This window comes from Lachnellula hyalina, assembly GCF_007821495.1.
Source record: "Lachnellula hyalina strain CBS 185.66 chromosome Unknown contig00239, whole genome shotgun sequence".
Taxonomy (NCBI): Eukaryota; Fungi; Ascomycota; class Leotiomycetes; order Helotiales; family Lachnaceae; genus Lachnellula; species Lachnellula hyalina.
The window spans coordinates 1-16,052 of NW_022157353.1; the positions used below are offsets into that span (position 1 = coordinate 1).

Here is a 16,052-nt window from a genome sequence, read left to right on the forward strand (position 1 = left end):
CCAGCGCCGTATGCGAGGACGGCGGCGGCCTTGGTGAACTCGGGCACACCGGTGATGCCAGCGTATTCTTTGTTTAGGTGGGCGGAGACGACTTTGTCTTCGGCGTCCGGACGGAGGGAAGGACGTATGGCTTGCCCTGGTCGTCACGGTATGCGCCAACCCCTACAACAGCTATCAGCAACGGTGCAATGGCGAAAGGGAAGCTGGCAGCATACCTAAATTGATCTTCTCCTTGAAGCTGTCGGCTTTGAAAGCTTCGGTGATACCTATGTAGTCGCCTCAGTAAAGCACTCCACTCCACTATCGATAGATACATACCCAAGATGGCCTTTGCACGTCCATATTAGATTAGCAGCCCAAGCAATCGATCGGCGTTTGTCTCATATGACTTACATCCTGCTTCCAGTCAGCGAAGAGTTCCTATTACTTGTAATTGGGATGAATTAATACTCACAGGAGGTCCTTGAGGGACATTTGCCCAAGTCGAGGCTTGTCTGAGGGCGACAGCGTTCCGGGCGGCAATGCTCCGGGAAACAGCTTGTCTCGAGGCTATCCGGACGGAAGAGAGCATGTTGAATGAAGGGAGGGAATGAGGGTGAGATTGAGATTGAGGAGGGGTTTATGAGAGGAATGACAATCAATATAATAATCAGAGTCACTAGGTACTGTACAAGTACTGACTCCCACCGCTCGTGGTATTCCTTTTCTCGGAGCTGTGGGGAAGATTTAGCTCTCTTTGCTTAGGTACTAACTAGAACGAGGCACGTGTGGCTGTGGGGACGGCATCAGTCCATTTGCGGGAGATCTCGGGACGACATTCTTCTTTTCACTGCATTACTGCTTACAGTACTGCTTCCTGCTTCACTTGATTAATATCAAAAGCATCAAAAGCATCAAGATTCGAGAGTGAGTCGAGGCGAGTCTTTGGTGGTGAGAATAAGAATCATCGGCTCAAGTGAGTGAGGCACTGTATTAAGACCTCAATCGGCTGGCTAATAAGGTTGGTCCTGGTGGTCAAGGCTGCAACCTACAGACGGCCACTTCCGCAATGATTTATCGAAGTGCATCTTATTCTCCTATTTAGCCCGACCCTTAAAAATCGTGCCATATATTACTTTTGACGTCTTGAGAACTCTGCAAGTCTTGTTGACACCTTCTCTTTGACAGACAATCATGGCAATGGTACCTCGTAAAGCAATTGTGGTTGGAATTAGTGGATGTTCGAGCAGTGGCAAGACGACTCTCAGCCGTCTTCTGAGAGATATCTTTCCCAACACCTTTGTTCTTCATGAAGATGATTTCTACAGACCAGAGATAGAGTGAGTGCCATATACAATCTTTTGTTTGTTACTACTCATACAAGCGAATCCTATTTATTATCTCACAAAATATCCCTTGCTCCCCCACTTTCTAATATTTCAACTTTACAAAGTCGGTCTACTTGAACAATGTTCTAGTGACTGACAATTTTCAGACTCCCCAAGAAACATGACCTCCTAGATTGGGACTGCGCAGAATCCCTAGATATCCCCGCAATGGTCAAATCACTTGAGCACATCCGCCGAGATGGGACGTTTCCGGTTAGCCCCTAAACCTCCAGTGTACAACGCTCTCAGTTGACACTCACCCGCTCAGCCAGATCTGGACTCCAAAGAGGACCAAAACTCACTTGGCAAATGTCCTGTGCCGGATACCACCATCGAGGCCCTGAAAGCTCGTGTAAAGAGGTGGGCAGAAGCGGGACATCCAGGCTATGGCATCCTAAACTCCTCACCAACTCCCATCCGCCTGTGCATCTTCGACGGCTTTCTCCTGTACTCCAAATCCATGGAGCCGATCCAAGCCAAGATGGACATCAAGTTATTCCTGCGCGTTAGCCACGCCAAAGCGAAAGCCCGGAGAGAGGCCCGTAGTGGATATGTGACTCTCGAAGGGTTCTGGGCAGATCCGCCTGGGTATGTTGACAAGATCGTATGGCCGAATTATGTCGAGGACCATGCATGGATGTTTGAAAATGGGGACGTGGAGGGGGAGCTGAAGGAGAAGGTTGTGAGGGAGTGGGATATCAGGTCTCACGAAGGAGGTGTGGACGTGGATATGACGACGACGTTGCAATGGGCAGTTGACACGCTTATGGAACAACTGCCTGTTATTGCGAAGAGCGCATGACATAATACTACAATTTGACACCTGATTAGGATTTCACGATTGCACTTCCTGTTTTGTTTTAGAAACGAGACAAAGAACGGAACACTCTCACGAGAATAACACTTTGTATTTTACCAATTCTTTGTTTTCATTCAGAACATCCGATCTCACATCACATACAGCTCTTTGTTTAGTCACATGCTAATTCACGAATCAGACCATTATTGCCATTCAAGGCGTGCATTTATAGTAAAAAGAACTTTCCATTGTCTCCATCCATCCATCCATCGTATCGACAATCTAATGCTTGCCAATCAAAACAGAGAACCTTCCCAAAAAGAAAAACTCACCAACATCCAGCTAGCTTCATTTCCCAGCTCTCCAGGAGCAAAGGAATCTGATCAGATCTGAACCTCATTCAGCCTTCATTCTAGAGCCCGAAGCCCTTTTCTGAACCCTATATCCCTGCATTCTAGAGCCTGGACCTGTTTTTGGTACTTTTTTCTCCGTCACGCCCCCATAAACACCAGTGTTTCTCTTCCTACCTGCAAATCCACTTCTAGGTCTAGAACTACCATCTTCTGAAGCAGAGTCAGAAGCTACATCTCTACCCTTTGCCCGACTCTTCGGCCCACTTCCACCTGTGAGACGATGGCTGGAGTCAGAGTCTGAGGAAGAGGAAGAGGAGATGAAAGACGCAGAGACAGAGCCAGAGTCGCTGACGACGGGGCTAGGGGTGAAGAGGGTGGGGATAAGGGCATCGCTAATTATGATTAGGAAGGGCATGGCGAAGGCGAGCCAGATTAGCGCGAGCTCGAATACGCGGGTGTCTAGGAAGGGCATTTTGGCTTTGCTTCTTTCTTTCTTTCTTTCTTGTAAGTATTGGGGACTTGGGAATTAGATGTTGTGTTGTGTTGTGTTGTATTGTGTTTAGATAGCTGTGGGGATGGGGTTGTGTGGAAGATATATGAAGACTGGGAATACTGCTGGCTTTTATGACCGCAACAGACGAGTTGTTTATGCACTTTTTTTTTGTTTTTGTTGCGAGATATGAAGTTAAGATTGTTTTCTTTTAAGGATTTGATAGAGAGGAGATGAGAGATGTTTTTAACTGGGATATATCGTGCAGGTAGATGGCAAGAAGCTTGATTTCTAAGGTAGGTCGGTTTCTACTCTTTATTGTTTCATGCACCTTCCTACTTGCGGGCAAACCGCCCTAATGCGGGCCCCAATTCTGCCTCTGTTTCCTGGAGCTTTTTAGTGTCCCGTGTATTCTGAGACTTTCTCAATTCCTCGATTTTCAGCCGTCTCTCATCCACGATATTCCTCGATCCCTTCTTCCGCAGGTATTTCCGTAGCGAAGAGTTCTTTCCTCTCCCGCGATTCTTGATATCGGCAATCGGGTCTGCGTTTGGTTTCTTATCAAGATCCTTCTCCGCCTTTTTCTGCTCTGCGGATTGCGTGTCCAGATTGGCGATATATTCGGGATTCAGGGAAATCATCTCTGGTTGTAACTTGTTTAACAGAGACTTGACTTCGCCTTCCTGTCTTTGCTTAGTGTTCTCGTACGGATTGGCTTCCAATGCGTCGAAATTGGGCTCTCCTGCGCCGGGGACGATGATGGAAGAGAAGCCCTGATCATGTGAGACACCCAAAAGATCCTCATACGGACACCACCTAACCCGTTCTATCCTCTTGCCTTCACCGCCCCATGCCATGTAAGGGCTCTGGATCTTCTCTTGCTCCAATGCATGCTTCGTGAACAGGCCGCGCCATATAGACGTCGAAGTCCCCCATCCGACAGCTGTGAGTCCTCGGTCTGATATCGCTACTGAGGATGCTGGTTGTCGTGTGAAATAGCTGTTAACCTCTTTGAACATTCGGATATCCCAGACCGACATCTTTAGATCTTGGCCTGTGGAAACCATATATCTGCCTTCTCGGTCAACTGCAAGCGATCGTACTGGACCACGGTGTGCGAGCAGCTTCACTAGAGGTGTGGTAGAATTGGGTGACCAGAGCGTGACGGTACCGTTCTGGTGACCCATGTGGAGGATGGCATTTTGAGGGTTTTGAGTGAGGGAAGTAGGTGAACCGAGCTTAGTAGGTATCTCGATGACCATTTGGCCAGTAGAGACGTCTTGATACTTTAAATATCCTGGATTGCCCTGCAAGAAAGTTAGGAATAGCTATGAATGGTTTAAGGAAGACAGAAAAAGCGGACTCTTGATGTGTCAAGAGTGAGACATTAAAGTTGATGCCCATAAGTGCTGCGTGAATGGGATACGTACGACTGTTGCTAGGAGGTAATGGTAAGGGAGAAACTCCATGTTGGTGACCTCAATATGCTTCTTCAAACAATGTACCTCCACTCCAGCCCGGTCGTATATGTAGACGTATTTCTTCTGTGCAACCGCAAACATTTGGTTATTATGCAGCCATTTCGCATCTCGAACCGTTTCTCCTAATTGCAACTCGCAACCCAGCTTTCCTTCTCGCCAATCCATCGTTGCAACATGGCCTTTTCTACCTCCAAGTAATAGATCCCTTCCATTTTTGGTATAATCGCAAACATATGGTCCCAAAACATCCAGTTTGAGGTCAAATCGCTTCTTTGCCGCCTCGATTGGTACATCACGAATGATATCGTCTTGCCGCACTTTATATGTTCGCTCTAGCGACGTCTCGGGTTCCAGAAAGCCGGATGTGTTCTCATGGAGGATCTCAGAATCTTTCAATCGGAGTGTAGCATCTTTATATTTCGATTCGAGGGATTTTAAATTGCCCCGTAGCTTCTTATCCCGGATACCCTTCACTGTACTGGCATATTAGCAACGATCAGATAGCTAGGAGAATATCCCACAGCTTGTGAGACTTTCTCGGAATGTACAGGCAACGTACCATGGATTTTGCGACCCCGTCCGTATTCCTTCTCGGCCTCTTTCCGTCTCTGAATCTGCGCATCGGTTGGGCCAGCCAGTTCTGTACGGGCACGTTTTATAGCAATGGCACCATTGTTGGAAGTTGCTTGAGAGTCTCTCACTTGTTGTGGGTGGTTTTCGTCCATATTAGAATTGGTTGTGGTGGTAGTGAGTGCAGACTGTCCAGACCATGAATTTCCTCAGTCAAGATGTTGATTTTTGGAATTTTTTAATGCCAGACTTTCTTTCTTATCTTATCGGATCGGGTTAGCGATAACATAATTTTTCCCCCACCACCAAAGATTGTCTCTAGACAGTGCCACTGAATATTCATTCCAACACCTATACTGTCCAACCTGGCTTCTATACCCTTCAGATTCAAGGCCGGTGGTAACGGTAGCGCCAGCACCACCAATATGCCTTCCTCTATCACTTCTCACTCTCACCGGAGCACCACAAAAGCCTCCCAAAAGCCCTTCAAGTCTCGCAAAGCCACGAAGAGCGCTATAAAAGAAATTCAAAAGGGTATTTATTTGATCCAGTCCAGGTCCGATCCTTGAAGAACTACAGATTAATAAAATCTAGGCAAGGTGCAAGATTTATCTCATCGAAAGACTCCCCATCAGGCACTCATGTCCAAATTCGATCGTCGAAACCAAGCCCGTCAAAAGCAGCAGGTGAAACACAAGGAACACATGCGAGAGACGAATGTATTTGCTGGTCGAGATGGAGCACCAAGGATAGTCGCCGTGGTCCCACTATGCAAAGATGGAAATGCTGCGGCAGCTGTCCGAGCCCTCAGTAGTAGTCTTGATGTCGAAATCGAGGTTCCCGAGGAAGGAATCGTGCGGACCGACATCGACCGATTTAAGCAGAAGATGCAATATGTTGTTGCGAAGAGGGATTTGGTGACATGCTTGGATGCGACGAGAACTGCCGATTTCGTTATATTCATACTCTCCCCGGATCAAGAAGTCGATGCGCAAGGAGAGCTTATTATTCGTAGCGTTGAAAGTCAAGGCCTCTCCACCCTCCTGACAGTTGTCCAAGGCCTTGACAAGGTTGAACCTGTTAAGAGGCGAACACAAGTTCTTTCTTCGTTGAAATCCTACATTACACATTTCCATCCGGACCAGGAGAAAGTACACAGTCTAGATTCGAGACAAGAATGTGCCAATTTGATGCGCTCACTCTGTACGACTACGCCAAAAGGTGTACACTGGAGAGAGGATAGGAGTTGGATGCTTGTGGATGACGTTAAGTGGCCAGAGACCGAGCAGGAAAATGTCGTGATCACTGGAATTGTTAGAGGGAAGGGACTGAAAGCCGATCGATTGGTTCAGGTTGGCGACTGGGGAGATTTTCAGATTGAAAAGATCGTTGCTGCACCTTTAGAGTCAAAAAAGCGACGGACGGATGATATGGCAGTAGACGAACCAGAAAAGGTTATGGATACTCCAACTGAAGATCAGGATGATCTTGCCGAGTTGAATCCCGAAGAAGTCATGATGGAAGACGATGTGGATGCTGCCATGTCAGTTGCGACTACAGAAAAGCGAGGAGTATTATTGGATGACCACCACTACTTTTCAGACGACGAGACCCATTTACCAGCGGTTCCTAAACGACTACCAAAAGGAACATCAGCATATCAAGCCGCTTGGTATTTGGGCGACGAGTACTCGGATTCTGGCTCTGACTTTGAGGACGTGGATGAACAGGGCGATGTTGACATGCACGCACCAGTACTCCCCCAGGATGGTGTTGAAGGTTTTGCCCCACGAGAGCCCACCGAGGCCGCTCCTTCAGAATATCCACAATCCGAGATGTTCCTCGACCCAACACCGGACGATGAGGCAGAACAGCTTGCGGCTTTTAGAGGCCGAAAGGGTGACGAGGCTGAAGACGATCGAGAATTTCCCGATGAGATAGAGCTACATCCCCACGTATTAGCTCGTGAGCGTTTGGCAAGATACCGCGGGCTCAAAAGTCTCAGGTCTAGCCACTGGGAGGAAGACGAGGACAAAGCACATGAGCCAGAGGAGTGGCGCCGACTCCTGCAAATCTCCAATTACAAGGCATCGAAGAGTCAGGTTACTCGTGAAGCTCTAATTGGCGGAGTTGCTCCAGGAACTCGAGTCCATGTGTACCTCCGCAATGTTCCTCTGTCGCTAAAATCCTCTTACAACCCCTCCACCCCACTCAACCTCTTCTCTCTTCTTCGTCATGAGCACAAGCGGACTGTGGTCAACTTTAATTTCACCCTCAGCTCCGACTACACAGAGCCAATCAAATCAAAACAAGAAATGATAATGCAATGCGGTCCCCGCCGCTTTGTCATTAAGCCCTTGTTTTCGGAAGGTGGCAATACGTCCAACGATGTTCACAAATTTGATCGATTCCTACACCCAGGGCGTTCAGCTATAGCAACATTTGTTGCTCCACTCACATGGGGATCTGTCCCAGCTCTGTTTTTCAAGCCCAACACTGAGCTAGGCGCAGAAACCGCCGTGACTCTCCTGGGAACCGGTACCTCTCTACCGCCGTCCTCGAGCCGTGTCATCGCCAAGCGTATCATTGTCACTGGGCACCCGTACAAAATCCACAAGAGGCTTGTCACGATCCGGTACATGTTTTTCAACCGCGAGGACGTAGAGTGGTTCAAGGCCCTGCAGCTATGGACCAAGCGAGGAAGAAGTGGTTTTATCAAGGAGAGTTTGGGTACGCACGGATACTTCAAAGCGACGTTTGATGGGAAGATCAATCCTCAAGACTCGGTCGGAGTTAGTTTGTATAAGAGAATGTGGCCTAGGACTGCAGAAGCTTGGAATCCATCGATGGTCTTGACTGGTGGTGATGTTACGGATGATATGGAGCAGGAGACAGAGCTCTAACTACGTGGATTTTTGAAAGGAGTTTCGCCGGGAACGCAAAATGGGGGAATCGAATCATAGAGACATGAAAAGCTTATTCCGTAGACTTCTGATTCTAGATACCACGACGAATATATTTGTCCAAATCACTCACCCACCGTCTTGATTCTATTGACTCTCGCCAAACTCGACTCTATCACTTTAATTGAGAAGTAAGATAATATGGCACTGAGCCCGGAGACTGAATCCGGCATTGCACCATATAGCATTCAACGCAATACTACGTAAGTCGTTTGATATCTACATCTCCAGAATCTCAATGTTCTAGTGACATACGCGTATATCCTATATAGCATACGTATACCAGCGCACTTCTCAATTTCTCTTTCTTAGCGCCCGCCCCGCCCCGCCCCGCCCCACTCCACTCCACCCCCTAAAATCCAGGGGTTCGCGTCGCCTCCATTGGAAACCCTGCAAAGGCCAATGCGTGCAAGGCTGAAGCTGCGCCTCCTCCTCACGAGGCAGCAACATCATTTCATTTCATTTTCATTTTCACTTTCCTTCCCCTACTTTCTCTCTTGCTTCTCTTCTCCTCACATTTAACAGCATTCATTAATCCTAACTTCCCCTCCTCCTCCTCCTAATCCATCAACCACTCATACCCCACAATGCCCATCCGTCTCGGCGACCCAGAAGCTCCCACCAGCAGCGGGAACGGGCCCTGGAACAACTACGCCCTGGTGACTCTCTGGATCCTGCAATTCGGCACTGTGGCGTTTTTTGAGGTTTCTTTGGGCATATATGTATTGATTCTGGGGGCTTTTGGGGGGACTGGCTTGATGTATGTACACGAAATATCTTCCATTGATGACATCCCCTTCTCTTTGCTATTCCATCCCATCTAATAAACAAACACACCAAAACCAAAACCTGAAAAGTCGGAACTTAAACTAACACAACCCCCAAACCCACAGATTACTACTCCCCCTCTTCCTCCTCACCCTCTCCATCCTCGCCGCCATTATCGTCGAATGGCGGCACCTACACGCTGAAACGCTTACCTCGCAGCTCTACTACCGCTTCCAGGTCGGCAAGAGCGCGTATTTTCTGTTGCTGCTGGTGCTGCTAGTCGTGCCCGCGTTGAAGAGCGTAGAGTTTTTTGCGGTTGTGTGGAGGTTTGGGATTTTTGTGTAAGTTATTTTTTCTCTTTTTTCATGTTTTTTTCTTGGTTGCTTGGGTATTTGGGAGGGCTAGTTTGTTGTTAAGTGGTTGGTGGTTTGGTGGAGAGGGGGATGGGGATAGGATGGGGTGAGTAAGGAGGGAGTAAGAGGAGAGGGTATTTTGATTTTTGATTTGTAGCGAACAGAGCTGACGTAGCGGGGTTCAGGGCGCCGTTTTGGGGGGCATTGTGGTATGCGTATGTGGTGAGGAGGGACGATGGCGGGTTTGAGGGGCAGGGGATACGGGCTTTCTGGTAAATGGAGGAGTGAGAGGGCTTCGAGTGGGACGGGGATAAATGCGCATCTGGAACGCGATGCGATGCGTTGGGTTCGCTCTGTGGAGTTGTAATGGCGTAATGTGAAGTTCCCACGGAACTATTGCCGATATATACCTTCTGGGAATTGCCTCTGTGTCCATCCCTACTCGTACTTTTCGCGCCCTAAGTGAATCAAAGTTCCATATGAGAGACAGGACTAAAGACAGCAGGGAAGAAGTCGACGGTGGTTGAGAAGAGATCTGGGTAGATGATAGAGCGAGTGCAAAATTCGTCGGCTATGAGAAAGGGGCTATTGATACGCAAAGATGACTTGGTAAGTTTATACTTTACGTGAGTCAAACCCACGATGTATATAAATCCCTCCTACTAACAGTTCCAAAGCGTGAATGTTTTATATATCTACGCCCAGAACCAATCACTATATTCCCAACGGAATCAACTTTATATACCATAAACCGGCCGCAAAGTCTCACCCATCCACTATCTCACCTCCATACAGTACCCTACCACTAAGCTTATCTCGCACACTTACAAAAATGTTGAAATCCAAGCACACCCACAGCGGAATCAAAGAACGCCATCTCCGCGACGGCTACCGCAACATCTTCAAACCCGAGCTCTTCAGCAGCTCCTCGCTCACCCGGCACGTCGTAGCCTTTTCCAAGCTCCGCGGCCCAGCCATGACGCGCATGCAAGCCAAAGCCATGCACAAGTTCCACCACGAGGATATATACGACCTTTCCGAATCTCGCACGGGTTCAGATATCGAGGTGTTCCAAGCGTATTGCGATTTCTTCGACGATGTGTTTTTCTTCGGCTCGCTAAAGGGGAACTGTATGTTCCATCTCGGAGAGGAAGATGGAGAGGAAAAGGGAGGCGAGACGGCGACGGCGTCGAGGGAGGAGAGCAAGAAGAGGAGGCTGAAGAGTAAGGGGAAGATATTCTACGTGGAGGTTAAGAAGCGGTGTGATATCTACCTGTATGCGCCACAGATGCAGAGTTCGAGTCGCTCGGAACGATTGCTGGTGTTTTTGGGCTCGCTGCTTCATGGTATGGCTCATGCGTTCTTGATCCTCTGGGCTTGTCACCATAAAGAATGTATCGGGAATAACCGTGAGCATAAATGTAAGTGGATGTCCATCTCTTAGACCTACCTACCTACGCCCGATGCAAATTTGGTGGTAAACTCACTCCGGCTCCTGACTTGCATCCCGCTTGTTCCTGACCAAGTAAAAAGGCTGACTTCAGCGTCGTGGCTCAGATCTGTACAACCACAGTAAATACTGGCAAGGTACGTCAAAATCCGAACCCCCCAAGAAAAGCGAGCTCTTGATATGTGCACGCATATATACACAAGCGCCTGTCTCTCTGCCAACAAGACCTAGCCACACCTGAGAAAAACCTAAATCGTACTAACTCATCCCCTCCCCCAAGACATCGCCCACGCCCTCGAGACCGCAGTACGAGGCCAGCACATCGGGCTCGCAGTGATGCTGAACCGAAGCGAGGCGCTAGCACAAGAGTTGCGAAGGACAGGAGGAGAAATACCGGCCGCAGAAGCACTCAGCAAGTGGGACATCGACCGTGCTGCTCTAAAGAGGGAACTTGCTATTCAGGAACACGAGTATCCGGGGTTGAGTCGGCAGGCTTGTCTGTGAAGTGGGCGATAGATCGTGATTCATGAATAGATGCAAGGCTTTTGCTTTTCATAAATAAACCTCGTATGGCTGGTTGATGACTGACTCACTCGTAGCTCGCACTATGCGCGGATTGTAGTGTGAAATAGAGTACTTGTGAACCAGTGAGATATAAGGGATCGTTGGAATAAGGGACTGTATTGAAAGTGGGCTGGGTAGCCTCGAGGCCCCTCGCTTTAAGATGAGCAATACATTGTGACCTATCTAAAATCACAAGCCAGAATAGCACTTTTCTGTGTGCATAGCTCTGCTCAAATACACTAGATTCAAGTAAAGACAAGAGCCCTACATCACTTGGGTGTATTGGAGACCCGAATATTCGACAAGGACACTCCACGTGGACTGCAGTATTCATTCCGAATGCCTTGCATCCTCCTGGACTCCCGAGGCAACTATACCACCTGGGAGTCAGATCGTAGAATATCTCCAGTATCTTGTCGGTGGAACTTGAGGATGAATATTCTGGCAGTAAATCTGAGTGGAATCCAGCACGTCAACCCTTAACTGCAACGCTCTGGGCAGCCTTTGTTCTCCCAAGCCCATCTTTCCCATAGTAATCCATGGGGTATATGCCATCGTTGCTTTTCGCCCAGTCTTCCTTTTCACCAAGTACAATCAAGGCCTCATAAGGTGTGAGTAGTGGTCGTGGGAATGCATATCCCCAGTCAATGCTCAGTCTCGGACACGCAACTTGTACCCAACATTCAACGTCATCCATCATGGCAAGCTTTCCGGGGAATATCTCGCTCAGTAGTAAATTGATGTAGGGAGTCCCTTGCGCCTCAAGTTTGCGTTCTATCATGGCCATGGTGTGTGGGTTTCCCTGTCGACCTAGTGACCCCAGAATGAGGCCCCATTTCTTTGCTGTTTTCGCCGAATTTATAGCTTCTCGTCGTAATGTCTGCATTTCCTTGTGGTCATAATTTTCTCGGGTGAGTTTTCGTGAATATGGATCGTATCGGTACGCTGGAATAGATGGATTGTGGATCATGGCGCTTTCTAGGTGAAATCTCCCATCCCCAAGATATAGAATCATGTCAACGCCATCGGTAGTGAGTCGAGGCGAGGTACACCCTAATATTTCGCCCTTACTTAACGGGGATATCTGCGGAATTAAGACACTATAGCCCGCTTTCTCCAAAGGAGCTCGAACTCCATGTAAAGTTGCATTGAACTGAATGGTTCCAACCATAGCAATCGTCTTCCCAGAAGGGAAGTTTTTCTCCAGCGTGGCTAGGAGATGAGCAGTATCAATGCTAATATCGACAAACACATAGAGTGTCTTGATCTTGGTGACATCCACCGGAATCAAGCATGAATGGGCGTAGTGAACCAGAAGATCACAACCAAGAGCTCTTGCCGTGTAGTCATCTATACAACATGCGCCATATGTAACATCGCCATTTATGAGTGTTTCAATACCGGGACAGAACTGTGTGAGGATATCGGATATTGTGGTTGCAAATAGCAGGAGACCCTCGGGCATCTGGAGAGCGACTTTCTTCGAGCCATTCGTTCGTATTCTGTGGATGGTCTTGTGTATTTCGAAAGAGTAGTTGGAGGGAAGGAGGGCGATTGCGGCGTTGATGTCGGGGTCGTTGAGGATTTCGGGAGGGACTTGGTTGAGGGTTCGTGGATTTCGCCTTGGTGTTGATGAGACTGGGAGGCATTTAGTGACAGCGCAACAGGCAGAATCTTCACCATGAACCTTGGATTGCGCCGCTGTCTTCCACAGAGGAATTTGGGCCATTCTTCAACGCTGCCTCTGCAGCTTGCCTCCTCCCTACAAACCGCTTCTTTGGCTGCCTCTGTTGTGCTGCAGCTTCCTCTAGTCTTTCTTCGACATCGACAGCGACGCCCAGGTCCACCTGAGCTCGATCTTCCTCCATTATCCAATTGGTGGAAAGTGCTTTTCTTTGAGAGTGGTAGGTAAGTTTCTCGAGATCTTTAAAACTTTCTTAGGCATTTTACCCCTCCATGATAAAAGCACCCCTGAATCAGCTATTACCACCTGATGGACAACTCATTCTCGTCCAAATTGGTCCTAGCTACGAACCGCTGCAACACCTTAAGGAAGCTTACAGTGACCCTACCCGTATTTAATATGTATGGAAACTCCATGGCTTTTCTTCCGAGCTCGGTCTCAAGCGGTACCTAGAGCTACGGCATTTAGTCTCTTATTGATATTAGCTGCAAATCCGGTGGGCCGGACATGTAAAACCACATATTGATATTGATTCTCTCCTCGAGATCCAGCTTCATTTCTAGAGTTTTCTGCGGCCGTAACGCTCGAAGGCACTCATTATGTCTTCATCTTTGGTGGAAGTTGACCCCTGGGAGGCTGTAGTCATTATAGACAATGAAGTCGATTCTATGTCTTGGATTGCTCCTAACACTATCGATGTCTCGGGACGTTTTCCGGATATGATGATGAGCCAGTCAAAGAGTTTTGCGGTTGGAGAAGATTCTATCAAGGTCATGCCTATGGAGGCTATGTGTTGCGGGGCACATGGCTTGTCTGTTCTTGTAGTATGTTTAATATTCTATTACAACTTTCACAGCTAATAGAGTTATAGACCGCCCCAGAAGTTGGCGTCAAACATTCCGTTCTGTTTGGTACAGGCCCTGAGGAAGAAGCCTATGAACGGAATGCAAAGAAACTAGGCACAGATATTTCATCAGTGGACGTACTCCAGCTCTCGCACTGGCATCGTGACCATTCTGGTATGTGGCTGTCCTGCCAGGATCTAGTCTTTGCTCACTTTATCAAGTGGTATGCTCAAGGTCATTAAAATGATTAGTGAAGCAAAGAAGACAAAATCTATTTACAAACCCATCATTGTCGACCTCCATCCGGATCGTCCAGAGTATCGAGGCTTTATGATCGGCAACAATCCGTCTCATTCCCAGCAGATCCTACCTTTGCTGAAATAGAAGGCGTAGGCGCAACTGTTTCGAAACAGCCTGCTGCTTATACGGTCCTCGATGACATGTTTCTTATCTCTGGCTTCATCCCCTCATCGGCACTACATGAGACAGGCCTCAAGGGAGGCATCAGACAAGATACGAACAAGGGCTGGGAGAAGGATTAATGGATGGCTGGTGAGAGATTTCTAATGTGCAATGTGAAAGGTATGACGGCGCTTTGTAAACCATTCTGCCCAGATCCCGAGCTAACATCACGTTGTACAGGTAAGGGTATTGTCATGTTCACAGGATGCAGTCATAGAGGCGTCGTGAACGCTTCCAGAAATGCCGTGTACTTACTAGGAGGTACTGTACCGCTGCATGCGGTTCTTGGTGGGTATCACCTAGCAGGAAGTCCTCAAAGTCAAGTCGAGGAAACGGTCCAGGACCTCAAGGCCCTCAACACAGAAGTGTCTTCCGGTCCATTGTTCTGGGTGGAGGGTGAAGTATGAGATTGAAAAAAGAAATGCCAGGCAGGCTGGTCCTTTGTGGTGTGAGCAGCAAGATTTTTTATATAGAATTGCATTTGGTTGTACAGATTGTCTTTCCACTAAGGAGGGCTGTGGTCACCCGAGCATTGGTGTGGAGTTTGCCGAGGCAAATATCACTATATTTTTGTCCGAAATTGGTTCCCATCACTACTCATATCTGGATCTCTTTCCAGAACACTTTCCAGAACACTTTCATTGCTACTTATACCAAGGAGAGATGGAAATCGACATCACGTGTAAACATTACCCCTCCTCACCCTGAACCCCACTTTCCCGAACTGTATGTAGGGAGGTAGAATATTCGGCTTCTGCAGTCGGACGGTCCGACAGCAAGCTACTCCGGATATTCCTCTCTATATTTATATCACATACCTACCTTAGTCATAAGAAACAAAGTAAATACTATCCCTTGAACTTCTTATCCCGCATTGCATCTCAAAATGCCGCTTTCCAGAGTTTCAGTAGCGCTGGTAACCGCATCCTCAGCGGGCCTCGGCGCAGCAACCGCAAAAGCACTGGCAGCCAGCGGGGTCCGAGTAGTAATAAACTACAACTCCAACGCAGAAAAAGCAAACGAACTACTTGCAGAACTACAAGCCCTGCAACCGTCCCCGGAAACAGACACAGACAAGAAAACACCCCGCTTCCACGCCATCCGCGCCGATGTCTCCCAACGCTCCTCCTTGATCACTCTCGTCGAGGAAACTATAAAAGTCATGGGCCGTCTGGATCTGGTTGTCTCTAATCAGGGCTGGACCAAGATACGGGATTTCTTTGACCTGGATGATAATGTCGAGGAGAGCGATTGGGATATGTGTTTCAATATGAACGTGAAGAGTCATTTGTGGGCTTTCCATGCTTCGCGGAAATACCTGGAGGAGAGCGAGGGGAGCTTTATTACAACTGCTAGTTTAGCGGGCGTGGCTCCCAGTGGAAGTTCAATGGTGCGTTGCTTTCCCCCTCTTTCCTACACTTGTGTTACGTGGGTTCGGATACAAAACGTTGACAAGATAACGGGTAGGCATATTCCGTCACGAAGGCTGCTCAGATCCATCTTGTCAAGAGCCTAGCGAAAATCTCGGGGCCTCGTATTAAGGTGAACTCTGTATCCCCGGGCTTATTGCTCACAGTAAGTTCTATGTTATTTAAACTTTGGTCTCGAGTGTTCAATCTGACCCTGAACAGGAATGGGGTCGTCAGTTTTCACCCGAGAAGGTTGAAATAACGACAAATAAGGCGGTGCTTAAAAGAACTGCTACTGTGGAGGTGAGTTCTCCTCAATGGTACAGTTATTGGAAGAGAATGCTGATTTCATGCGCTATAGGACGTTGCCAACCAAATACTCTGCTTGGCGAATAGCAGCTCTCAGACGGGAACGAATTCTGTGATTGATGCAGGTTGGATGTTGGGTTAGAATCCGATAACCTCATCTATTCTATTTGGATTTAGTGGTAAGG

General features: G+C 48.0%; 7 protein-coding genes across 7 annotated transcripts; 5 read left to right on the top strand and 2 right to left on the bottom strand.

Annotated features, from left to right (window-relative positions):
- Positions 1-1,173: 1,173 nt before the first annotated feature.
- nrk1 (Nicotinamide riboside kinase) lies at positions 1,174-2,169 on the top strand (the record flags this gene model as incomplete). The annotated part of the gene is made up of 3 exons (XM_031152587.1): positions 1,174-1,319; positions 1,475-1,580; positions 1,636-2,169. 3 exons carry the CDS (start codon positions 1,174-1,176, stop codon positions 2,167-2,169), a joined length of 786 nt encoding a protein of 261 aa, XP_031001482.1.
- A 1,175-nt stretch (positions 2,170-3,344) lies between these two features.
- On the bottom strand, positions 3,345-5,215 carry utp7 (putative U3 small nucleolar RNA-associated protein; the record flags this gene model as incomplete). Its single annotated transcript, XM_031152588.1, has 3 exons — positions 3,345-4,316; positions 4,440-4,963; positions 5,050-5,215. 3 exons carry the CDS (start codon positions 5,213-5,215, stop codon positions 3,345-3,347), a joined length of 1,662 nt encoding a protein of 553 aa, XP_031001483.1.
- A 270-nt stretch (positions 5,216-5,485) lies between these two features.
- tsr1 (Ribosome biogenesis protein) lies at positions 5,486-7,963 on the top strand (the record flags this gene model as incomplete). Its single annotated transcript, XM_031152589.1, has 2 exons — positions 5,486-5,594; positions 5,655-7,963. 2 exons carry the CDS (start codon positions 5,486-5,488, stop codon positions 7,961-7,963), a joined length of 2,418 nt encoding a protein of 805 aa, XP_031001485.1.
- Positions 7,964-11,630: 3,667 nt separating this feature from the next.
- Positions 11,631-13,026, bottom strand: DPH1 (2-(3-amino-3-carboxypropyl)histidine synthase subunit; the record flags this gene model as incomplete). The annotated part of the gene is made up of 2 exons (XM_031152590.1): positions 11,631-12,796; positions 12,846-13,026. 2 exons carry the CDS (start codon positions 13,024-13,026, stop codon positions 11,631-11,633), a joined length of 1,347 nt encoding a protein of 448 aa, XP_031001484.1.
- A 415-nt stretch (positions 13,027-13,441) lies between these two features.
- On the top strand, positions 13,442-14,229 carry LHYA1_G007662 (uncharacterized protein; the record flags this gene model as incomplete). Its single annotated transcript, XM_031152591.1, has 3 exons — positions 13,442-13,666; positions 13,714-13,861; positions 13,949-14,229. 3 exons carry the CDS (start codon positions 13,442-13,444, stop codon positions 14,227-14,229), a joined length of 654 nt encoding a protein of 217 aa, XP_031001487.1.
- Positions 14,230-14,232: 3 nt separating this feature from the next.
- On the top strand, positions 14,233-14,556 carry LHYA1_G007663 (uncharacterized protein; the record flags this gene model as incomplete). The annotated part of the gene is made up of 2 exons (XM_031152592.1): positions 14,233-14,269; positions 14,330-14,556. The coding sequence occupies 2 exons, from the start codon at positions 14,233-14,235 to the stop codon at positions 14,554-14,556; spliced, it is 264 nt and encodes an 87-aa protein (XP_031001486.1).
- A 479-nt stretch (positions 14,557-15,035) lies between these two features.
- Positions 15,036-15,983, top strand: LHYA1_G007664 (Granaticin polyketide synthase putative ketoacyl reductase; the record flags this gene model as incomplete). Its single annotated transcript, XM_031152593.1, has 4 exons — positions 15,036-15,539; positions 15,617-15,724; positions 15,781-15,861; positions 15,885-15,983. 4 exons carry the CDS (start codon positions 15,036-15,038, stop codon positions 15,981-15,983), a joined length of 792 nt encoding a protein of 263 aa, XP_031001489.1.
- Between the last annotated feature and the right edge of the window lie 69 nt (positions 15,984-16,052).